Consider the following 24,765-nt stretch of genomic DNA (forward strand, 5'->3'; position numbering starts at 1 on the left):
TTGGGTTCTCTTACATCTCGACTAAAACAGTTATGAATGGACGACGCTGCAAAATAAATAAATATATATAAAGACTCCGACGAAGGTAACTCATAGTTAATATGTATGGCTATTGTGTTTTGATGCAATTAATAATTAATTTGAAATAGATAACAGTACAAAAGCGCGATGTTGTGCCTCAGGAATATTACATCGAATTCCACTTTTGCAAGGTTGTACTCTTGGTTGTACTCTACAGTTCTTGGGAATTCGGACAGCACTTGAAGGCAGCACCAAAAAACTAAATATTGTGGTTTTAATTGCAACATTTTGCAGACAACGTGCACTTAACACATACTTCTGCAATTTAACATTGCGGTGTTCCTAAACGGTCACATTTTATGAACGTTTGTGTAAATGTAATTACTTTTGCGTTTCACTATTAACTTTTTGCGCATGCGTGGTTTCAGTTGAGTAAGAGGCACGATGGCTGCGGATAGTGCCTTGCTGCTGTCTCTGGTGGAAGAATATGTCTCGGGACTACAGGACAGCAAGGCCAAAGATACAGCAACAGGTATGCAAGCCTTTATCATATATTCCTTGACACCTTTCTAGAACTGTTTGCTCCGGAAGAACGCAGTGGAGTCCGCTAAGCAGCCGTTTCAAGGATGCGCAACACTGCATGATGGTTAACTAGCTAAGTTAGCGCCACAACATCCTGTGTGGGGTGACAACTAGAGGATACAAAAACACTCGCATTTGACACTGATCTGGTTGTTTCATCATGTTGCCAGGACAAACTGAATGCATTCCTAGCTTTTTATTGAATTGTCATTCGACTAGTGGTGAGACTTTTGATGCCAGTTCAGTGTGATTTCGCCGCATGTCTTTTGCTAGCTGCAGCGTTTGTCTCCGAATGAAAGCATCCTGTCAATGAACTCTACCTTTGGACTCCGCCGATGCTGCTAGTTAATCTACTGCGAAAGTACAAGCACATCATTTAGTTTTGCGCATGTGTCATGTGTGTTTTCTGTGTGTGTTTGTAGTTGATTAGCCGAGTTACAAATAGCTGAACTTGTCTCTCTGTTCAGGTGTCAAAGATGGACAGTTTACAATATTACAGCTAGTGGAAGCATTGGGGTAAGATATTAGCAATTTTTCTGTTATCACAGTAGTGACATGAACACGACAAGAGCACGACTATTCTCTAATTTTATTTTTTTACTTTATCTGACGTGATCTTATGACATTAACATCTAATGACATTAACATTTTAATTTCCTCCCCTAAAGACTGAACCTGACCAGCTCTCAGCCTCACACTCGAGCCAGAGGAGTTCAGCTTCTTTCTGAAGTTTTACAGGAGTGCTATGGAGTTCTTACGGAGAGAGAAGGTGCACATCTTCTCTCATATTTTGTAGAAAATCTGTCCTCTTCATCTCTTAGGGATGATGTTTTATTAGCTTGTCTGCCTGTCTCTTTTCTCCACAGTGGAAGTGCTCATTGCCTTCTATGAAAACCGTCTAAAAGACCATTACGTTGTCACACCGCCTGTTTTACAGGGGCTCAAAGCCCTGGTAAGTGTTTGTCTGTGACAGATTTTCATTGACAGCAACATCTGATACATCCTGCCTAAGATGTGATGATGGTGACTAACATGCACACTGCATATTGTGTGTGTTTACGCTTCATACGCATTTTCCAGACAAAATGTACAGTGTTGCCTCCTGGCTCAGCGGTATCCATGCTGAGGTCGTTGTTCCAGGATGTTCATGTTCAGGTGAGACTTGATACTGTGTTATAATGTTAAATGTAAATGTTAAAGTTGTAGCAGACAAGATTTTACCTTAACATATACCTGAGGAAGTTTGTTATTGTAAGAGGACCCCAAGTGCTTTGTGTGAGGGATAATTCCAACAAAGGGTTTAATCCAATAGTCAAGTCGCTGCACTTAATCTTATTGCATAGTTTATCTGTGAGTAACAGTAAGTAGCGCATCAACAGAAAAAACACACGAATAAATGAACAACAGCAATGTGTTATTTACAGAGTGAACGCATCAACTGCCTCTTGAATCCTGATATGCAAGCACACACCCATGCAATATTTGACCACAGACAGAGCTGAGAGTGTGTGAAGATGTTTTACTTGTTTCTCTCACGTTTGAGAAGCACTTCCTCATCCATTATGCTTTTTAGGTTGAGCAACCTAAATAGTTTTAAAATAAAGCTCATCTGGTTTGTTTTTCTTCAGTCTCTGATGCTTCCAGAGAGAGCTTGTGTCTACAATATGCTCATCAACCTCATGGAGACCAGAGAAGACGGTAAGAGACAGCAGGTTTGAGTCAGACTTACAGTGACTCAGTTAGCTAAGTAAAGCACCAACAGTGCCTCACGTTGACTGAGAGCTCTGCTGGAAGAAAATATAATGTTGTGTGTAGACTTGTTGTGTGTACACTTTTGTAGTCAAGTTGCCAAACTTCGAGTCAGAGTCCAGTTTTGAGTTCCCAGTATTCGAGTCCGAATCAAGTCCAAGTCATTTAAGAAAAATCTGAGTCGAGTCAAGTCCAATCCAAATATATTATTGTATAATTATTATATAATATTGAACTAAACATAGATATTAGTCTGAGTCAAGTCACAAGTCCTTAAAATTAGGGCTCAAGTCGGACTCGAGTCAGAGTCCTGGTTTTGATACTACAAGCCTGGTTTGATATGTAGATTGATCTGATCAATAGAGACTCCTTTGGAAAGTCAGATATTGCATCGGTTGCCTGACTAATCACTATGATCATTTCAAACCGCAGGGCGAGTAGACTCTTACCAGCCTTGGAATAAATGAGTTGTCACATCTTCTGTTTTGTTTGGCAGTTGAACAATTTTGCATGTTTTGCGTAGACCTGCTGTGTGGGATCCAAACTAAAGGCTGACAATGAAGTGTTTGCATGTGGCTGCCAGTAATTGTTAGAAACACACCAATATAAAGGGTGACACATAGTGATCTCAACAAGGTCCCCTCATTTTATACAGTGGTATGAAAAAGTTTGGGCACCCCTGATCATTTTCAGGATTTTCCTTTATAAATCATTGGTTGTTCGGATCAGCAATTTCAGTTAAATATATCATATAGCAGACAAACACAGTGATATTTCAGAAGTGAAATGAAGTTTATAGGATTAACAGAAAGTGTGCAACAATTACTTAAACAACATTAGGCAGGTGCATAAATTTGGGCACCCTTGTTGTTTTATTGATTTGAGTACCTTTAGCACTAATTATTGGAACACAAAGTTTGTTTGGTAAGCTCATTGACCCTTGACCTACATACACAGGTGAATCCGATCATGAGAAAGGGTATTTCAGGTGGCCAGTAGCAAGTTGTTCTCCCTTTTGCATCTTCTCTGAGGAGTGGCAACATGGGAGCCTCAAAACAACTCTCAAATGACCTGAAAACAAAGATTGTCCAACATCATGGTTTAGGGGAAGGATACAAAAAGCTGGCTCAGAGATTTAAGCTGTCAGTTTCCACTGTGAGGAACATAGTGAGGAAATGGAAGACCACAGGCACAGTCCTAGTTAAGGCCCGGAGTGGCAGGCCAAGAAAAATCTCTGATAAGCAGAGGCGAGGAATGGTGAGAACGGTCAAACTCAACCCACAGACCAGCTCCAAAGACCTACAACATGATCTTGCTGCAGATGGTGTCACTGTGCATCGTTCAACTATTCAGCGCACTTTGCACAAGGAGATGCTGTATGGGAGAGTAATGCGGCGGAAGCCTTTTCTACGCACATGCCACAAACAGAGTTGCTTGAGGTATGCTAAAGCACATTTGGACAAGCCAGCTTCCTTTTGGAATAAGGTGCTGTGGACTGATGAATGTAAAATTGAGTTATTTGGACATAACAAGGGGCGGTATGCATGGCGGAAGAAGAACACAGCATTCCAAGACAAACACTTGCTACCCACAGTAAAATTTGGTGGTGGTTCCATCATGCTGTGGGGCTGTGTGGCCAGTGCAGGTACTGGCAATCTTGTAAAAGTTGATGGTCGCATGGATTCCAGTCAGTATCAGCAGATTCTTGCCAACAATGTTCAAGAATCAGTGACAAAGTTGAAGTTGCGCCGGGGCTGGATACTTCAACAAGACAACGACCCCAAACACTGCTCAAACTCTACAAAGGCATTCATGCAGAGGAACAACTACAACGTTCTGGAATGGCCATCTCAGTCCCCAGACCTGAACATTATTGAAAATCTGTGGTGTGATTTAAAGCGGGCTGTCCATGCTCGGAAACCATCAAACCTGACTGAACTGGAGATTTTTTGTAAAGAAGAATGGTCAAAAATACCTTCAACCAGACTCCAGACCCTCATTGGAAGCTATAGGAAGCGTTTAGAGGCTGTTATTTCTGCAAAAGGAGGATCTACGAAATATTGATGTCATTTTTCTGTTGGGGTGCCCAAATTTATGCACCTGCCTAATGTTGTTTAAGTAATTATTGCACACTTTCTGTTAATCCTATAAACTTCATTTCACTTCTGAAATATCACTGTGTTTGTCTGCTATATGATATATTTAACTGAAATTGCTGATCCGAACAACCAATGATTTATAAAGGAAAATCCTGAAAATGATCAGGGGTGCCCAAACTTTTTCATACCACTGTACTAGCATAGACATAAACCTGATTATAGCACTTAATGATATATTGTATATTTATTGATTAGATAACATAAAATATTGATTTAAGAGAAATTAGGCTAAATAATGGTGCTTGCTGGTAATAGATTTAAGTAATATTCAGTAATGTCAGGTCAAAATTTGAGCAAAATTGTGTTTTCCTGTGTGACTCCTTCACAGAACTGAAGGGTTTGGGCGCAGACTTTGTGTTTGGTTTTGTCCAGTCAATGGATGGAGAGAGGGATCCCCGCAACCTCCTGTTAGCTTTCCAGGTTGCCAAGAACATAATCTACAGAGGTTATGATTTAGGTGAGAGCACATGCAGGATCTTTGTCTCCTGTTCTTTTCTTTGTCCCTCTCCGACCTTTTCTCTGACCAATCCATCCACAGTTGAAGCATGACTCTATTTAGCCTCCTACTAATTTCCTGTTTGCTGTCTCAGGTAAATTCACAGAGGAGCTGTTCGAAGTGACGTCCTGCTATTTCCCTATCGACTTCACCCCCGTAAGTCCCTGTTTACTCAGCTGCTTTTGCCTGAGAACTGACGAAAGCAGAGAGGGCAGCAGACAAAATTGTCATCACTGACTTCCTGTGACCTCAGGGGAACTGTGTAGAAAACAACAATACAATGTCCGCCTCTTCTTCTGCTCATGCACATTTCCCAACTCTGCCATCCTTTGTTTTTCGGGGGAAAACCAGTACATTGCCACAATTTTGCTCATATGATGCATGGTCTTGTGTGACATGAGCACAGTAACATTGTCTTCCCAGATAAAAATGAAACAAGCTGTTCAAGGACTTGATACACCTTTCACATTGTGTTTCAGTCTTTTGTTCTGAATTATGGCAGTAAGAGAGGTCTTGTGTGTTCAAATCCAACCAAAAAGCGAAGCGTCAAACAATAAACCATTTATTACTATTTAAGTTTAAGATAATATTCTAAAATTAATATTCTATTCAATGTGGAAGAGTCTCACTGAATTTCCAAATAATGATCTCATGGAAACTCAGAAACTGTTTCCACTTTTACATGCTTGTATCCAAATAATTTTTAATCTCAGTTGACGCTTAAATGTGCATCAGTGCTTGATTGATTGTTGGCTAGTGTTAGTTATTTGATGAATTGCAGACTTGTTTGACTGGACTTTAATCCTGAACTCTGTGGAGTTCTCAGATTGTCTGCAGAATACAGTTCCTTGCTGTTGTGGCTGAAGAGAACATGTTGGACAAAGAGTCTTCACTTTACCTGCAGGGCCTCTTGCTAGTGCATTTATGATTTCTGTTTCTTTTTCCTCACTCTTACACACCACTCACCTAACTGCCTCAGCCTCCCAATGACCCACATGGCATCACCAGAGAGGAGCTCGTTCTGACGCTGAGGGACGTCCTCACCGGGACGCCGCAGTTTGCTGAGGTACCGACTACCAACTCGACATTTTTCTTTTCGCTGCCATGGGGATGTTGTGACTTGAGAAGAATTTGATAACGTAAGCTTTCTGTGAGGGCTCAAAGAGAGTTTTTACGTTTTGCTGCAGTTTCTGTTACCTCTCATCATCGAAAAGTTGGACTCTGATGTTCTGAGTGCGAAGCTGGACTCGCTGCAGACTCTGGTAAGAAATCTCATCTCCACTCTTTGCTAAAATGTGCCATATACAAGTCCGGTGGGTTGACTATGAATGTGCCTGCTCATATCCTTAGTGTGTAATGATATATTGTAACTGTTGCTGTAAAAGCTGCATCTGATTTCTTATTTCACCACACCTGATATTTTCCAGGCTGCTTGTGTGTCACAATACGAACACAAGGACTTGGCAGAGTTCCTTGAGGGACTGTGGGCGTCGCTGCGCAGAGAGGTTTGTTTGATTGATTTGTTATTTATTTATTTTTTATTTATTTAGTAACGTCAGTGAAAAAAATGTTTTTTCAGTTATTTCACTCTTAAAATCTTAAAAGAAGCATCTCCAAGGCTGCATTCATATCAACACACTCTGCATCTGTATATATCTATATAACCTCTCATATTACAATAATAATGTGAGTCACAGTCTCCTAACAATGGACCTGATGATAGTTCATCAGAAATGAGGTTGTATTGAGAGAAAGGAAATGACCCAAAATACAAAGCTTTATGGGAAGAAAGTCTAAATGCAGTTTTCTCACGCTTGGAAAACCAAGAAAAACAAAACAAAGTGAAATCTGGCCCGTGGTGATCTTCATCAGTATTAACAGCTGTTTGTGCTCTGGGCACTGAAACTACATGAAATCTAAATGTCAGTGCCATAAATATGTCAAAATAAACTCCATTGCAGTTGAATCCTTTAGACCAAAGTAAACTAACCACTGATATTGATATAAGTTAAGTTAAGTTTAGTTAATCTGAAGGACAAACGATTATAAAATGTTCCCCTCTTGTTGTTTCACTGCAGGTGTTTCAGACATCTAGTGAGAAGATTGAGTCTGCTGGCCTCGCTGCTCTTACCGCAATCACTTCCTGTCTGTCACGCTCAGTCCTCAACTCTGACTCTGAAGACTCCCTCTGCAGCTTCCTGGATCTTGTTCTCAAAGGTGAATTGTAAATAAATACACATTCTGTTGGGAGAAAGCATAAACTGCAGGAGTGTTTAAAACATCCACACAAAGGACACATTTCCATGAGAGAGATACAGGTGATATTTTCCCCTGCAGAGTGGCAGTAAGGCGGTAAGAGAGAGAGAGTGCATATGTTAAAATAGTAGAAGTGAATGTGTCAGGGCTGTGGTAATGGGAGGGTGTACTGCTGCTCAAGAAGATGGCCAAGAAATTATGCCTTTCAGCGATTGTTCAGGCCTTTCATTTTAACCAGCTGCCTGTACAGTTAACATGTCACGTCAACAGTGTAGCAGATGCAAAGTTTCCTTTTGCCAAAGAGTCGTTATAGTTGGAGAAATGCATTTTGCTAAAATATAGACTTTTATATTCAGTTCATCTACGTGTAAGTGATTGTGAGGTTGCTGCTGTGGTTTGACTATCGTTGGCCAATACCAGTCGGTGTATTTTAGACTGAACTAATTGAAACTTTGGCTGATATATAAATAGTTTGATCCTTTCCTCAAATCCCTAACTGAAACCAGGCAATGAAACCTTAATGTAGCAGCACAAAACTGTGAAACATGGCCAGTCATCTTGTGTTTTACACAAAGTGTGATGTTGTTCCAGACTGCAAACATCACCTGTGTGAGCCGGACCTGAAGCTCGTGTGGCCCAGCGCCAAGCTGCTACAGGCCGCCTGCAGCGCCTCCATCAGGGCGAGCCACATCATAACTTCCGCTGTTATGCCCTCCATCATTGAGCAGTACAACAGCAGAACGCAGGCAAGCAATTAAAAATGACCGAATTCCACATTGTTTAGTGTACTATGAGCAAGTCTGATGGCTGTTGGATGATAGGGAGATGGGAGTTTCTCACTAGAAATCATTCACTGGAATCATACATGTCAATATAGTGAAAACCTCCAATTTGCTAGGAGCTACATTCATTACCAACTCTCAACTGCATTTATAACATGAATCTGGACAGAAGTTGATGTAAACTTGACTGGCTGGCAGAGACATGCAGCTGCAGAGCTGTAATTTAGTTTTCTCTTGGTACAGTGTTCCCACAGACGAACGTTACTGGAGGTGGTGCAGCGATTCATCCAATCAGTTAAAACCCAGCAGTCTTCAGAGAACGGCAAGTGTTGTTTATTGTTGTCTTACTGCAGGGCATCTTAATCACTCAAGACCCCTCATGTTTTACATCCCTTTCTTACAGCCTATTTCACTTTAACACCAGTTCATAATGACACAAGTCTTTGGATCCCATTTGAATCTGCATTTCCTTTCTTGATGTAATTATTTCCTGATAATAAAATCTTCTTGAAAGATTACCACCAATAACACGAATCGCTGCTCTGCTGTGCTGCAGATCCTGGTAAAATCTGCACATCTGAGACGTGTTAGTTTTATAGCTCATCTGTTCAATGCCGCTGTGCTGCTGGTGGTGCAGGGAGTGTGGTGTTTGAATTAAGTCGAGATAAAACGTCCCGTATGATGAGGACAATAAAAAACCTGCTGTGGTCTAACGTCTTTTGGCATAAAGGAAAATTATTATCTTCTTTTTATTTTAAAATACTGTGTGTTTTAGGTGTTTAAGTTGTATGTAACCATGGAGGATAAAGACACAAAACCCCAAATTTTAACTCATGTTTCTGTTTTCTCCTTGTGTATCGCCCCTCCACATTAGAAGAGAGTGTGCTTTTAGCCTTGCGTTCCGCTCTGTGCTGCATCGTGTTTGCGGCTCTGATGGAGAGTAATGCCAGTCTGCAGATCACAGCCGCGTCTGTGCTCACCTCGCTAGCTCAACACACAGGTGAGGTGAACACACAGCTGACAGCAGAGTGTGGCACTCGGCACTGTTTCCAGTATGACAGATGTACTGTGTCTCTCAGCTCTCCTGTCGGACTCTGATATTGAACTGGCTGTAGCTCACCTGACCAAACTGTTGCTGACAGAGGAGGACGACAGAGTCAGGTCAGCTCACGTTGAACATCTGTATCTCCTCTCCTTATGTTTTCTGTACTATACTCAGATCAGTTAAGTATAGCTCCCTTTGTTTTTCTTTTGCTTTTGGCAAAAATCTGAATCAGGATCTCTGAACTAAGCATCAGTTGTAGCTCTCTGTGTCTTCGTCCTGTTTTTGCCTCCAGTCTTGCTGTGGTGGAGTGTGTCGGAGCCTTAGCAGAGCTGCACCCGGCAGCCTTTATCACTAAAATGATCCCAAGGCTGAAGCAGGAGATGTTTTCTGGTAAGTCAAACACACATATGTGGTAACTCTATACAGATTCTAATATTTGTATGAAACAATATTAATAATCATCATTGTAATTTTTCACGTTTTTTATATGCCAATTTTTGATGCTGATCAGCGGAAATGTTACAGTAACATTCAGTCAGAAGACCAAGACATCAGCAATAAACCTTACAAAGTGTCTCCTCTGCTCAGAGTCTATGGATCAAGACAACAACGGAGAAGCTTCTGAGAAACATTCCCATCATGCAGTGCGCCAGCGGTGTTTGTCAGCTCTGGCTGCGATGTCCATCCAACCCAGTGTTGTACAGGAGAGCACACCTGTCCTCATGGAGGTCCTCAGCTCAGCACACACAGGTGGTCTGTTGTTTTCTGACTTCACATGCAGGCTCATTTCTTTTCATACCTGATTGTTGGACGTCAGCAGTCTATATAATCTGTGAAAAAGCAAAGAGCCATTCACCTTTAGAGAGATTTCAAAATTTTCTCATAAGTTGCCGCAGAGACGTCACAATCTCGCCATATCTTGACAGAAGCATTTGCAGTGTGAACTTTTGAGCTGTACGGACCAGATGTTTTCTTTGTCCATCATTTTAGCCGACAGACAGGTTAACTGACAGACCAAACTCAGAGGTTATGCATTTACGAGGGCGTGAAGTGAAATGATGAACAGAGCAGTCACTTTTCCGATGATGGAAGATATTGAGTTAACGTGAGCCTGGTGTGGACCACATAAGAACGCTGATCCAGATAATCCACTTATTATTTGTCTGTCTCCAAATACAGAAACTGATGGTCAAATAGGACAAGACATTACCCATCAGATGCTGACATCTAAGTGTCAGGCCTGTTAGCTCGTGTCAAATTACATGCGTCAGTTATTATTGTATACGTGTTTGGTGTTGTGCAGGAATTGTCACACATGTACATGCTAAAGAAAGAACAAAAAGAAAAAACTCAAAAGGTGCCAGATGAATGCCAAAGCAATTTCTTGTTTTTGGTTTTCAGGTAGCGTAGGTTTTTCAGTGGAGGATGTGGTGTTGGCGTGTCGCAGCCTCCAAAGAATAGCAGAGCAGGTTCAGGACACTGAGGAGACCGGACGATGCTTCCATGACATCATCATCCCGCGCCTGCTGTCTCTGGCTCTGCAGGCAGCACTGCAGGGTGAGCTGTTCGTCATCTCAAATGATGATAATCTCTAGCATCCAGTCTCACCACTAACCTCACATTTTGACTCACAGTTCCACCACACTCATACCCAAATGTTAAGTTTAATGGCTCCTGCTTCATAACTGCTGCCCCGTCGGTTTGTCAAATTGAAAAGCTGAATTATTCTCGCTCAAATTCTCGTGAATTTGCAGGCGAGGACTCGTCTGGTGTTCGTAGTCCCCTTCTGGAGGAGGTGGTCCTGTCTGCCATGGTCCCTGTCATCAGTACTTCCTGCTCCAGGCTGCAGCCCACGTCAGTACAAACTCTCTGAAACCATGAGGATGGTATCTGTATGTTTGTGTAGATCTGAACTGGTCATAACTCTGAAATGTGAAGGCAGACTAAGCCGAGTTAAGTTCTCTAATTAGCTGAAGAAAACAGTGTTGGAACAGGGTTAAAGGTATCGTAGATGATCACAACTTTGTATCGTACACCTCATTACTTGTTCTTACAGCTGCTCTGTCATCGCACCGTACCCAACCGTATTCTGTTGGGAACAAGCTGCTCAGTTTTTTTGTTGTTTTAATTTTTAAATCTGCTCTGAAGCTTTTCTAAAAAAAAAAAAATAATAAAAAAATGCTCTTAGTTCCTGTCTGTTTCTCACATCTTCTTATTTTGTCGGTCTCCTTTTTCATGAGGTTTGTGTGGTTTCCTGTCTTTAGGTTGGCGGGACAGACGGCAGCACGGGCTGCGTCTCTCTTCCTGGATGGTGATGTTTCATTTTTGCCTGACAACTCCTTCCCTTCACACATGCAGCTGCTCAAGGTTTGTCTACTTCAGACTTTGTCACAAAAATACAACAGCAATGCAGAATTATTCTTTGTATACCTTGTATCATTTATATTTCACAGTCATAATTTACCTTTGGATTTGCGGTACTTTTGAATGTCTCTATTCCTTTAAAAGTGTTGCTATTGAGGCTTGTAATGTTTCCCCAGAGGCAGCAGGGGGACTCGTGGAGCCAGTCCCAGATGGTTTGTCTGCTCATGGGATGTGTGTGTTCATTACCTCGCAGTGTGAGTCTCCTCTTGAAAATGTAATCATTTCACTGAAAATAAAAAGTTGTTACTGTAGCGGTACTGAGCGTTGTGTGTTGTCCTCTAGGTGGAGGTGCCTCAGATGGATCACCTGCTGTCACAGCTGGAGGAGATGAGCTGCACCTGCAGCCACCCGCTGTCGTACACCTCGGCTGCAAAGTGCTTTGCTGGCCTGATTAATAAAAGAGCACAGGGTCAGTTTGTGTCTTTGCACTCTCCTTCTGCTGTTGGTTGAGGCTCACTGTGTCAACTAAGAGCAGCTGTGATGGTTCTTCTTCAGGTGATTCCCTTGACAGCCTCATCGAGAAGACGAGGAAGAGAGTGTGCAGTGAGTTGGACTCCGCGGCTTCAACCGTACGCACTCAGGCTTTCACCCTCATGATCTGGGTAAGAGTCACCTTGCGCTCAGTGCATCTGCTGCTGATTGTCTGCATCATTGGTTTTCAAATTGTACTGTCAAAATGTTTTGTCAGATAGTTAAGATAAGTTGACAAATGTATATGTTAATATAAGAAGCAGCAAGTTGCTCTTGTCTCCAGGTTGCCAAGGCTCTGCTTCTCAGATACCACCCCCTGTCCACAGCTCTGACTGACAAGGTAAACACAGGAACACACAGTCATTGTTGTAGGTCCTATTTATTCCTGCACACACTGGACACACAACTTGTGTTTTCGAACAATGTGATTCTTTCAGTTCACAGCTTTTCATGCAGCGTGATAAACTGCACACTTATCCACGCTTGCAGTTGAAATGATCCCAAACTGTGTATTTTTGCAGCTCTTCTCCCTCCTCGATGACTCTGAACTGGGTCCGATGGCAGCAGACGGCTTCTCGCTGCTGATGAGCGACTCTGCAGACGTCCTGAACCGTAGTTGCCATGCTGATGTTCGCATCATGTACCGCCAGCGCTTCTTCAGCGAGAATTCAGCCAAGTTGGTCCAAGGCTTCAACGCTGCACCGGAAGGTACGCCCCACTACTGTGTAGATTGATTATATAAACTAACTTAAATTCTGTTGATTCACTGTGTATAATTTGAAAATTGTATTTTTTTTGATTGTATTTTATTTATTTTTATGTTATAAAAGGCGCTTTAACAGATCAAATGCATGCTGTTCTCCATTACAAAAAGTAATATTCAGAGCACAGCAAGTTTATACCAAGATTCCTGGTCCGTCATAATTGAATATATAGGGAAAAACAGGAAATGCAACCTTCATATCCATTCTGCTCTCTGGTGGAAGGCTTTTGAATGCTGATAAGTGATAACTTGCGATGTGGGTGTTGATGTGCATATGTAGAGTCAGGACTTTCCACAGCTGCTTGCTCTTGCTGTAAAACTCAAAACAACCTCTGTAGGACGTGTGAAGTGTAAAATCTCCAAAAAAGTACAAATAGTCTCCAAATGAAGAGATGGGTTTTAGGTAACGTGTTCTCCGTCTGTCTCCTCTACAGAGAAGAAGCCCAACTACCTGAAGGCTCTGTCTAACATAGTCAACAAACTGCCCAAGCAGGTTCAAGTCACTGAACTACCAGCGGTGAGTAAAGAGCGGACTTCTGCCGCCACTACGAGTTCATTTTCACGTAGTACTAAAATGACTGTGACTTCTGCCTGACTGCTAAAACCCAGAAAATGGTCAGCAGTAATGTGAAGGGTTTTTTTGTCCCCGTCCAGCTCTTGTCTCTGCTGCTGGAGGCCTTGTCATGTCCTGACCGGGGCGTCCAGCTGTCCACCCTGGCCTGCCTGCAGCCCGTCCTCATGGACCCACCACCGGCACTCATACAGCAGCTCGAGGCTTTGGTCAGCAGGCTGCTGGCCCTCACCTCTAGTCCAGCCATGGTTAGTGAGATATCATGCATACTGTAGGTTTCATATATGTTTTCTGGACTGACCTTTGGTTGGTCTGAGTTTATGGTCAAACTGTTATTAGCAGCATGGGAGGACTCAAAACTACTGCAAACTCTATTAAATAAGAGCAGTACTAAAGCAATTACAAATACATGTGCGGCCTTAAAATATTCAGACTCATCAAAACAGTCATTAATGTAAAGAACCTTGCCCGAGAAGAAACTAACAAGCTCATTCCTCCTGTCAGAAGATGGAATACTGTGTCTTTATCAGTGTTGTGTTGCAGTCACTAGTTACTTCTCTCAGAAGGTATTCATTACTTTATCAGTTAAGCAAACAAACAAGTTAGTTACTTGTCTGCTTCAGTTCTCTTTTTACTGACACATTGCTGTATTATTTTAGTGCTGCTGTGGCGGTGATTCATCCACCATCACCATAGTGATATGTGTAATTAATACTCATGACCAGCAGGGGGTAACAGTGACCTGTAAGCTTCATCTCTCGAATCATCTGCAGTTGTCCCTTGCTGTATTTTCACAATAGATAACAGTGAAAAAGTCACAACCCCTTTTAAAATTCAGTAATTGTAATGCTTTGTTTGATTTGAAAAAGTAATAAAATACGTCTTTAAGTTACAGACAAAAGTGGTTGTAAATGGTCAGATGAAGCTGCTCATTGTACAGCATGATATATCCATTAGCCAGAGCTCTGAGCGTTATTTTGTTTGTCTCTTGCAGGATGTGAGGATTGCCTCATTGCGGTGCATTCATGCTGTTTCCCACTTCCCCACACATGAGGTAAAACTTCAAACCCTCCATGTTTTTAGATGTTGGTAAATTGTAAATATTCAAAATCTCAAACCTGGGGTTTCTTTCTGGCTCAAGTAAAAATAAACTTCATTTTTCATTTAAAGACCACCTCTTTAATGAATCCATTTGGAGGTTTTTTTTTATATCATGAAGAAGAAATAATTTATTGTCTGTACAGAAGAGGAATCTAATCTCCGGTGTGTAGATTGTATGAGTTTAAAACTCCACAATTTTGGATTTTCTCAACTGAATATTTTTTATGAAATGTGCCTGCAGTGAAAAATAGTGGTTTACCATTGAAACACTGCGAATGTGACCCATTTGTTTAATTATTACTGTGTTACGGTTGTTATGGACACTGGAGGAAAGTCTTCATAAGAAACTGAGAACAAAAATTCAGTGATTCTGAGTAACTGTAATAACTACACATCTGACCCCAGAGTGAATACTGTCCCCCTCAGAGACACTATCAGACCCCTCTCCCAACCGAAACCTTTAGAGTCCACCGCACTCAAATTTACCTTTTAATAACTCTGGCTGTATAACATACCTGTCATTGTAACAGCATTCTGTTCATCTAAAACCGTTACAGTCAAAAACATAAATAAAGCTTCTGTAAATATTTTTGAGGTGCTGCCGTTCCGGGCCCGAGTGCTGCGAGCTCTGGCCCGACCTCTGGACGACAGGAAGAGGCTGGTGAGGAGCGAGGCGGTTCAGGCGAGAACAGAGTGGTAAGAATCAGAGACGAGCTGAAAAATCAGACTCGAAACACATGGGAACTCCCACGTTAAAAGGAGCCGGTTACTTCACTGTGTATTCACAGTCGGTTTTCACGACCAGGTGTTTCTTTCTTGTTTTCCTCATAGGTTCCTGTTAGGAAGTCCTGGGGGGAGGTGATTTTGCTCCTCAGACACAACCCAAGTCTTCCCTAAACTAGGAAGAATACAGATGCGGGAAAGTCAAAGTCCAGGACCGGGTACTGAGGATCTAAGCTGTGCAGTCCACACAACAGCTTCCCTGAGCAGAAATGCTTCTGTTGTAACTGTCTGTCTCTTCATGGAGGAACAAATAAGGAGTGCATGGACTGACTGTGAAGCTTTATCCAAGTTAAAAGAGTGAAAATGATCAGTTTGTTTAATATGTAACACGCACACGTTATGTTGTCTTTCTCACTATGTTTTGGAGTAAATCTACCATTAGATTGCGTGGAGGCATTTTGGTGATTGTGCATTTCCAGTCATGTCTTAAGAGCCCAAACGTTCTTTTAGGTGTCCTTCTCAAATGTATTCAAAGGTATTTTTTAATATTTAGTGTAGTTTCTTGATGAATAACTAAATATTATCAGCTGACCTGTCAGTTAGTCAACTAATTAATCCAAAAATTGATACTTTTTTGCAAGGTTTTTGCAAACCTGATCACAAAGTTAAATATAATTAAGTTCCGTGGCTCTTGGCTCTTGTTGAATGCACTTTGACTGTATGTACTTCTTTACAAAGAGAGAAAGCAAACACAGCACATTCATTCAGTGCAAAGTCTCTGTCAAGCTCATTTTCTATAAATGATGATCCTGAACTGCGCTGGCGACATTTCCTTTTTTTTTTTTTTTCTTTTTTTTTTGTGTGTATTTGAATTATTCAGAGAATTTAGGCTGCTGGAAACATCAAACATATCTGAGCAGCACTGAACCCGGCAAGCACTGACAGCCTTTTATCTTCTCATGTGAATGAATGTTTAACTGAGCAGTAATGTCATGCGTTTGATTTGTGTCACTCTGATGTGCCAGCTGGGTGGGTTTGTTGAGGCGTGGGAAAATGTGGACTTACCAGATGTCCCGGTAAACCTCCACTGACGTGAGGAATTTTAAGATTCATTTCACATAATTAAATATCTATGTTGATCTTAGTGTACATTGAATTATGATTGTAAGTTATGAGAACGGTGTCAAACACCTTCCATGTATTGTCTCATTTGAACAACTACTGATGCTATATCATAGTTGAGTCATTTGTTGGCTAACTTTGGACCTCACATCAACTTATGCCAAGGAAATAGACAGTATTTAAAATGTCTAACTTAATGTGTCATTAAAACTTTTCTTTGTAATTACACATAAACCGCTGAATGTCATTTTTGAATATAACACCACATAAAAATATAAACATGTCAAATATCAAACACATTTTATTTAAAAAAACAAAACAAAACTGGAGCACAGCTCCTATTGGTTACAAATGATATCACAGCTGTACATCATGTTTCTATGGCAACTACAGACCTCATCCATCATCAAGTTACTGGTATGAACATGTTGGGGTGGGAATTAAAATTCACAGTGCCCGACTGACGTATTTAAAGTGCCTCATTTTAAAGGCTGAACAACCAAACAAAGGCACACAACAATTTCTTTATTTTTGTCAAAGATTTAAGATGATAAAAATGAGTGCAGGAGTTTTCTTTCTGTCTCCACCTAAACTGGCAAGTAAGGAAAGAGTCAAGTCATTTTTTTAAGACAATTGAATCAAACTCCTGTTTTTTTTTTTGTTGTTGTTGTTCTTCTTCTTCTTCTTCAGCACCATCGGTTCACAGCAGTAGTTCTCACACACTCTCCAAAACACAACAGCAGAATATTTCAGGTATAAACATGCAGAGTAATAAATCTTAACACTTTTTTTTTTAAATCTCTCAGTACATTCTTTGGAACAAAATCAAAAATGAATTTTGAAAATATGGTTTCATCCCATGACCTTCCCCCCGCACATTAAGAAACACTTGGATATGTCCTCAGCCAAAGATAAAAAAAAAAAAAGTTGTTGGACAATGTTTAAAACCAAGACAGAAAACAAAAAACAAATCGCTTGCAGGTATGGTACTAGCTTTTGTATTTTCTCTTCAGTGAACCACAAGCACATAAATGCTGGCACATTAAAACAGTGTAAACAGATGAGACCTCTGAGAAGTCGCTCTACGTTTTATGTTCTCAGCCAACAAGTCAAAATTTGGAGGAAAATCGTCTGAACTGCTTTACAGAAAGAAACGGGAAGAAGTTGTAAAGTTTCGGGTGGGGGTGGTGAAAGCCAAATGGAAAACAAAACACTGTCAGATTTCCTAATTTTGGAATTTGGAAAATGTATTTGGAAATTTAATCTGAATTCAACAGCATTTTTTTCCAGCGCTATTAGTTATGCCATTGTTAAGACATCTGGATTTGTGAAGATCAACAGGTCATTGGGTTTTATGTCTTGACATAATGTTCATAAATAACATTCACCAAAAATAAGGTTTCCAGAGTTACAAAAACAACCAAAACCCACCCCTCTGTGATTCAACAAATTCAGGTTGTTCTGTCTCGAAAACCTTCTTCTCAAACAAATCAATAAAGGATCTTTGAACAAAAAAGAAAGGCAACGTCTTAAACACAGTCAGAGGTACCTCAGATATCAGTCAGCTGTGCTTGTTTGTTTTGGATGCAGCGGTAGAGGAAAAATATTCATGTAAGAATTGCTGATCCTGCTTATGATTTTAAAATTAACAGCTCATTTCCATCAAACAGAATCAAAACTGTGCCACACCAATATGAAATGCATTAACAATAGAACTGGAACAAGATGGCAACTACCATTAATAGTAAAGTTTACGATGTGCTGTGCTGATGTTTGAATCCGCAACGTACCTTTAAGATGATGTGAATGCAAGCTATGTCTTATGCACTGTCCATCCTACACATTTGTCAAAAGATGCTGTGGGGTCGGTGCAACTCTTTGTCAAGTCTTTACAAATGGGAGGAGGAGAAAGAGGTTTGGTCTCGACAACGATGCTGGCCTGCAGCACCAGTGGCAGGGTGGAGTCGGCTGGTGGCGAGGTCTACAGTTAGACCTGCTGTACAAGGTCTCCAGGTGGGATATGGTAACTGATCCACAGAGGATGAGTCACTATTAGTTGTATCCATGTGGTTCCCACTTGTAGCAGCGCAAACATGAATGCAACCAAAAAGGAAAAAACACACAAACAAAAAAAAAAAACCCTTTTGTACAGCCACAAGGCTTTTTTTTCTTATCAAATAGCAGCAGACTAAAATCGGATGAGCTGGGAGCTTCCCTTCATGTGCTGTCCCTACATGGTTACAACAATATGAAATGAGTCGCATTGCTTACGGTCTAAGTAAATGCAGATTAAAAGTTGTACATGGTCTTGTTCTGTCTTTCTTTTTTTTTTTTGGTATGGGTTTAGAGTAAAAGGGTGAAGATCAGATGGCCATGGGGTCTCTTCTGGTGAAGGTGCAGTCCCACATGATGCCGTCTTCGTTTGGAAGATGGCTGGAGGGCAAGAGGACCCGCGTGAACCAGTGACTGAGGAACAGAAGGACACATAGCCTGAACTACAGCAGGAAACAGCAAAGGACTGTTTCAAACATGTAGCGTGGTGTGTTAGGTGTGTGTTTTGGTTTTTTGGGTTCTTTTTTCCAAATGCACATTCACATAAAAGAATGCATGCATGTAATCCAGCATAATTTTATCACATCCGCCTCACTGTTTACTGTTCAGTGACTCTACAACACGCTGGAGATGTACCGTGTTACTGTTAATGCAAAACACAACATTCTCTGCTGCTGAAACAGATACATCATCTGGTTTCACCACAGTTGCCACGCGTGTTTCCAAATCAACCACAAATGAAATCTTTCATGAACTTCAGGGAACCATTCAGGGAAATGAAACTGGAAACTAGAAAGTGAACTCACCTCCTTTTTTCCACACCAAACAGTAACTTCCAATTGTTCAGTCTACCATGATGATATGGATTTTTGAACACCTGCGTGAGAGGGAGACAATTTTTAACAGTCTTAAAATTTAACACCGTACTCACTCTGCCCAGTAAAAGAAGTCATAAAACCCTCAGCAGTCTGATTTCATGAGGTGACAGTTCGTACCTTGCCCACCTCCCGCAGTCTTTTGGTCTCTTTGCGGTTGATGTGCCGCTCCACGCTCGTCTCTCCTCTGCTGATGAGTGTGACGTGCCACAGGGTGAGTCCTCCCAGAGCTACTGCCACTGAGCTGCATGGAGGGGGAGGACACACACACACACACACATGACAACCTGACCTGTCTATGTGATGCCGTCAACCTCTGTCTGATATTTAAACAGGGGGAAATATACATGATGAAGTGTTCCTTACCTGGTCAGAACCCACAGGAAGATGATACACTTGTGAGCGGTGGACTCTCTAAAGGTTTCGGTTGGAGGAGGGGTCTGATAGTATCTCTGAAGGGGACAGTATTCACACTGGGATCAGATGTGCACTTATTATAGATTCAGGTCTGATACGAGGATGTTTTTAGCTCATTGCTTATCTCATTTTGGCTCGGGAACAAAAGGCCTCTTACAATATGGGTCATTTACAAGTCTAACATCATGGATCCTGCTCCTGTTTAAGTGATCTTTGGGCATGGAGGACTTTCAAACTAATTGGTATGTCTGTTTGGCAGCTGGCACACAATCATCTCTGAGATAAGACCATCCAGGATCAGATAAATATGAGCTCAGAAAGCAAAGATCCTTTTTCGCGTCTCCTGTTTCGTATGTTATTTGCCACCTGAGCTTGAGGAGCATCTGCAAAGTGCCAAAGTAGGAAGCGTTTCATCTTAGCTCCTCAACTTAACTGGACACGAGCAACGCCTGGAGGAACCTCGAGAAAACACTCAATTATTCTAGTTACGTCTCATTTGTGGCGGTTACGAGGTGGTGGTGTTAGCCCTACATGTCCAAGAACAACATAGTTTATCTGTCCTCACCTCTATAGCACTATAAGCATCCAGAAACAAGTTCCTGCTGCTGATGCTGCAGTAGATGCAGCCCAGCGTCATGTACAGGCAGAAGGAGAAGAAGTAGCGGTGGTTGAAATGTCCCACACAGTTGTTCAACCAGGCTGGAAATATGTTCAGTTCAATTTAAACAAAGTGGAAAATTAAAAAAACAAACAAACAAACACTTAAATCAAAAGTAATGTATATATATATATATATATATATATATATATATATATATATATATATATATATATATGTATATGTTTTTCATGCATTCTCTTTCATGTTGCTTTTTAGAAGGATACGACAATGGTGGTCCATCTTCAAAACACATCTTTAATAAAACAGAGAGAGTTAAACATGAGGGATTAAATAGACAAAAACCTGAAAAGTCTGTAACAGAGACATCTTGTTTAATTATCTTACATGTTGCAGATGCTACAGTGGTGCGTCCTGGCTGGTTTGGCAGTGATGCATTTCTTACAGATGGACACTGAGGGAATATGAATTTTGTCCTAACAAAAATTAAAGGGACGTGTTATTGGCCGGTTGGAACAACAGGAATCAATTTAACCAAGTGTTTATTTGGTGGCAGAAAAAGGAGACAGAAACATTTTAGTCAGAAAATGCCAACGTAACATAATTGTAAGAAAATAGTACCAAAGCACAAGCAATTCTGGTGAAAATCACTTCAGACAACCACCATGCAAACTGATTTAGACTCCTTTATTTGCTACAAATCTGTCTACACCTTGTCAATATTTTCCAATCAACCTGTGAGGACTTTGGTACCTTGGGCGGGTGTCCAGGGGAGGTGGTGGTGGCCTTGTAGTAATGGAAGACCACCATGACGAGAAGCCAGTGGCCACAGCAGAGGTGCCAGACAGCCCAGTGAACAGGGTAAGCGCTGAGGATCGTGGGTAAGACGAACAGGTAGACGATGATCACAACTGATGTTGTTAGCAGTATGACTAGACAGACAAACACCTGAGAGAGAAAGAGAGGAGAGGGTGAGGATGATGGTTTGAAGGTGCAGAAACATCTGGAATGGAAATCAACTTACCACTCCAAACCAGCGGGTCACATTGTCCACAATCCAGTAGACGGGTTCAAAGGCACAGTCCAGCAGAGTATCCGAGTTGGTGAGGCTGTTGAAGTACAGTGACTTGAGCAGCAGTTTGCTGTAGCTCCACAGCTCCGAAAGCCTGTCGGTGATCCCGGGCTTCGAACCCAGGCCTCGGCTCCCTCTCTGTGGGCGGCACAGCCGGCACCAGCGCAGCGCTAGTCGCATGGCCCGGGAGAGCTGCCACCTCCAGCTGCTGCCCAAACGCATGCCACCGCCACCCGCTCTCCTACACGCTCTGCCTTCCAGACACACACAAACACAAAGACACACACACCAACAGTTGGAAACGCAGGCCGCGTAAAAAAGCAGCTCTTCATAGCGCAGCCTAAGGACCGCCGAGCTTTCCATGGTCGCCTCGGGCCTTCCACACGGGAAGTCCGAGTTGCAAGGGCTTCAGGTGTATTTAAAAACTGAACTAACAAGAAGACAAGTGAGCCAAGCCAAGATACAAGAGCAGAGGCAGGAGGCAGCACAATTAGAAAGCACGAGTCATGCAAGTTCGCTGACAGCATCCCTCCTGTGACTCAGGTCCATCCACAAAAACAAAGACAGGGGCCATCAGCAACAAGTTCCGCCCATCGGCTGCTACAAATACACGTCTCCTGTTAATAATTCACTGCAAATCCACAACTCCTGGCCAAAAACCTCTTAGGAACATCCAGGGGAGATGCAGAGTGGTAACCCTATAAGAGGGAAATGCAAAGGGATGAATGTCTTAAGAAGGTAATAAAGTGGCTACTTGATCCAGGGCATCTTTTCAGGAAAGAGAGTATCAGGTTCACAGATAAGGCTTCTTCAGGTTCGCCAAAATAGCACCGGAGATGCTAATTCAGGACAGACAGTAAAAATAAGGCTTGGAAACAGTCAGCCCTCTTTCTTTGAGATCAGCTACTATTTGACATATTTACCACTACAAACTGTTTTATATTATTATTTCTCACCCACAGTAAGAAGCCTGGAAGTGCAACAAGTGATCTAACAAAAACCTGTCGAGAAACACTGTGACGCATGTCCCATCTGTCAAGGTAACACATGATGACACAGATCAAGGTTGTCCATTCATTAAGAGGTCCAGCATGCCACATTAATAATTCACGACCACATTAATTGGATAACATTACTGTAATTACACAACTGCATGGAAGCCCATCTTGGGTAAAGAGTTTGGAAAGATTAAAAAAAGTCATGGTTTCATAATCAATTAATCTGCAGATCATTTTCTAAATTAATTACTCACTTTGAATGAAATATGTGTTTACAAATTGCAAGCAAAATATTCTGCACATCCCACCTTTAAGACGTTACTTAAATATTTTTTTGTCAAAGTCAAAATTATAGGATGTCTATATTCAAATCTGTAGTTTGTCTTGTGGATGAGTGTGTTGTTGTGATTTCCACTTGCTTTTGTTTCTTTTCACACAGGAAAAAATAATAATAACAATAATGCATCACTGAAGGCCACATGAGAACGTTCACTGATTGGTTAGATATTGTTAGATAAGGATGGAGACGTGAAAATAAAACCAGAAAAAAGGGTCCTGAAGGAGTTCCTATCCGCCCAAATATCAAGAAGGATACGTACCATCACAGAGAGTCCAGATCAGACTTTGATTTGTCGTCCGGCTGGCTGTTAGCAGCTGCTGATTTAACTCCCTCACATCCCAGAATGCAAATCCCAGCTGGCTACAGGCACAAACTGCAGAGGCCTCATTTGAGTGGGTTCAGATCACACTACTACTACAAAGCGTGACTGGACTAAAACCACTTCCTCTAAAGCGGTCTCAGGGAGAGTGTTTTGGTCCAATAAAACTGTGTTCAAATCTGCCAAATCAAATTGCACTTAGGGGGGAACACAAACCAACACGCTGTTCCACACGGCTTTGAAAACACCCTCAGTGTCATAATTTTAGCCTCACATCATGTTCATAATTTTTGTTTTTGTCATTCCAAACATTTTTGAATTTTTTTTTTCTGGCAGAAATGGTGGGCTTCCTCACAAATGAGACCTTTTGTCTTCACTCTTATTTGCGACTGTGCAGACCAGATCAATATTATGATGTGAGAGAAAATAAATCTGAAAAATGCACCAGCCTCTGGAGACACACACAGCAACACCTCTGCCTGCTGCACAGACAGGCAGACGGCAGACTAAAGAGAACCTTTAAAGGCGTAATATTCATTTCCATGTTCTGCACGAGGCAGAGACAGTAGGAACATGAGAGACTGGCACACAGCGGGGCACCCCAGTCTCTGTGACAACCCGCTGCCCTAAATCTGGGAGATCACTGCCTGTGTGTCTCACCGTAATAAGCTTTACTTCACACTGCTGGCTCACCATCTCCAAGTGCCAGAAGAGGAAGATGTGTGTGTTGATTTCAAAAACGTAGACAAACTTCAGACCTCAACAAGAGGCTGGTTCAGTATGACAGATTTCAGTACTCAATATGAGCTATCATCATTTATCGTTTCTCAATGATAATAATAATATCTGTCCCTAAGTCGTTGATGGAAAATGACTGCAGATGAGTTTACATTCATAAAATCAGTCGAAAACACAAGGCATCTCAGACTTAGATGCTTTTCTTTGCCATATAAAACACTAGAAGTCACTCTGGTACTTCGCGATCAGTATTTGCCACAAATTTTGAGATTCTATATACAGTACAGATGTTAAAACGAACCCAACTCGTTTTTTCCCCTTCGTTTTTCTTTCCAGGGAATTGAAATAAAAGGTCTAAGTCTTCAAGTCTTTCTTTGCAAGTCTAAAAGTCTTCAATTCGGTCATTACAAATAAACCAGATTACATCATTCACCTCTATCCATTACATTATATGCTGTGTAAACAATGTTTTTGTCATTCCACAGAGGATGTCACTTTTTTCGAAATGAAGTATGAAGAATTCAACAGACGAGACAAATCAAATTATGTCCATATTAACATAGTTCACACTGACTGAATTCTACTACCAGATGTAAGCATTCCTCCAATTAGCCGCTATATGTCATGCTTTATCGTTAGCGAACAGCTAGCTGCCTCCAGCACCCTTCATCCTGTCCATTTCAGGAGTCAAATAAATTGATACAGAAACTCTACACCAACTGCGATCAAACTTACGCTGACATACTGTACCTGATCAGGTGAACTGGGCGGACAAGCCTTCAGTACTACGGTTAGGTCATGGTCAGGGTAAAACGTTAGCTTGAGCCTCGGTTGACTGCTGCAGCAAAGAACGGTCGTACTGACAAAGATTGTCTATTGAACAACGTTTCCTCGAAGCAACAAAAAATAGGGAGATAAAACTCATCTTCCCGTCAGCTGGCCACTGGGTTAAGTGTTGTCAAGCAAAATGCAGCAGTGGGATAAACAACCTCCAGTTTTGCCAGTTTGGCTCCACGTATCTCAACAGACAACGGAAAATTTAGTTCCCGAAAATTAAGTCTGAAGTGGGA

The 24,765-nt window shown here is 41.5% G+C and overlaps 2 protein-coding genes across 3 annotated transcripts; one reads left to right on the forward strand and one right to left on the reverse strand.

Annotated features, from left to right (window-relative positions):
- Window positions 1-306: 306 nt before the first annotated feature.
- Window positions 307-16,493, forward strand: mms19 (MMS19 homolog, cytosolic iron-sulfur assembly component). The gene is made up of 31 exons (XM_046377407.1): window positions 307-553; window positions 1,071-1,119; window positions 1,272-1,372; window positions 1,470-1,555; window positions 1,684-1,758; window positions 2,232-2,301; window positions 4,840-4,968; window positions 5,102-5,163; window positions 5,987-6,073; window positions 6,195-6,269; window positions 6,435-6,512; window positions 7,086-7,224; window positions 7,855-8,009; window positions 8,289-8,367; window positions 8,920-9,045; window positions 9,125-9,206; window positions 9,383-9,480; window positions 9,679-9,840; window positions 10,492-10,647; window positions 10,845-10,944; window positions 11,355-11,457; window positions 11,631-11,708; window positions 11,797-11,923; window positions 12,010-12,116; window positions 12,269-12,325; window positions 12,507-12,693; window positions 13,183-13,265; window positions 13,403-13,567; window positions 14,314-14,373; window positions 15,016-15,116; window positions 15,252-16,493. The coding sequence occupies exons 1-31, from the start codon at window positions 466-468 to the stop codon at window positions 15,280-15,282; spliced, it is 3,096 nt and encodes a 1,031-aa protein (XP_046233363.1). The 5' UTR covers window positions 307-465; the 3' UTR covers window positions 15,283-16,493.
- Window positions 16,494-16,929: 436 nt separating this feature from the next.
- zdhhc16b (zinc finger DHHC-type palmitoyltransferase 16b) lies at window positions 16,930-24,756 on the reverse strand. Of its 2 annotated transcripts, none has more exons than XM_046377412.1 (10): window positions 24,446-24,756; window positions 21,253-21,550; window positions 20,982-21,176; window positions 20,616-20,704; window positions 20,495-20,523; window positions 20,175-20,308; window positions 19,559-19,644; window positions 19,313-19,436; window positions 19,124-19,194; window positions 16,930-18,731 (listed from the first exon to the last, which is right to left on the reverse strand). In XM_046377412.1, the coding sequence occupies exons 2-10, from the start codon at window positions 21,520-21,522 to the stop codon at window positions 18,629-18,631; spliced, it is 1,101 nt and encodes a 366-aa protein (XP_046233368.1). In that variant the 5' UTR covers window positions 21,523-21,550; window positions 24,446-24,756; the 3' UTR covers window positions 16,930-18,628. The 2 variants fall into 2 exon arrangements, with proteins under 2 accessions (XP_046233368.1, XP_046233367.1); XM_046377411.1 differs by having other exon boundaries at window positions 21,253-21,554.
- Between the last annotated feature and the right edge of the window lie 9 nt (window positions 24,757-24,765).

The sequence above is a fragment of the Scatophagus argus genome, chromosome 21, assembly GCF_020382885.2.
Source record: "Scatophagus argus isolate fScaArg1 chromosome 21, fScaArg1.pri, whole genome shotgun sequence".
NCBI classification, from domain to species: domain Eukaryota; kingdom Metazoa; phylum Chordata; class Actinopteri; family Scatophagidae; genus Scatophagus; species Scatophagus argus.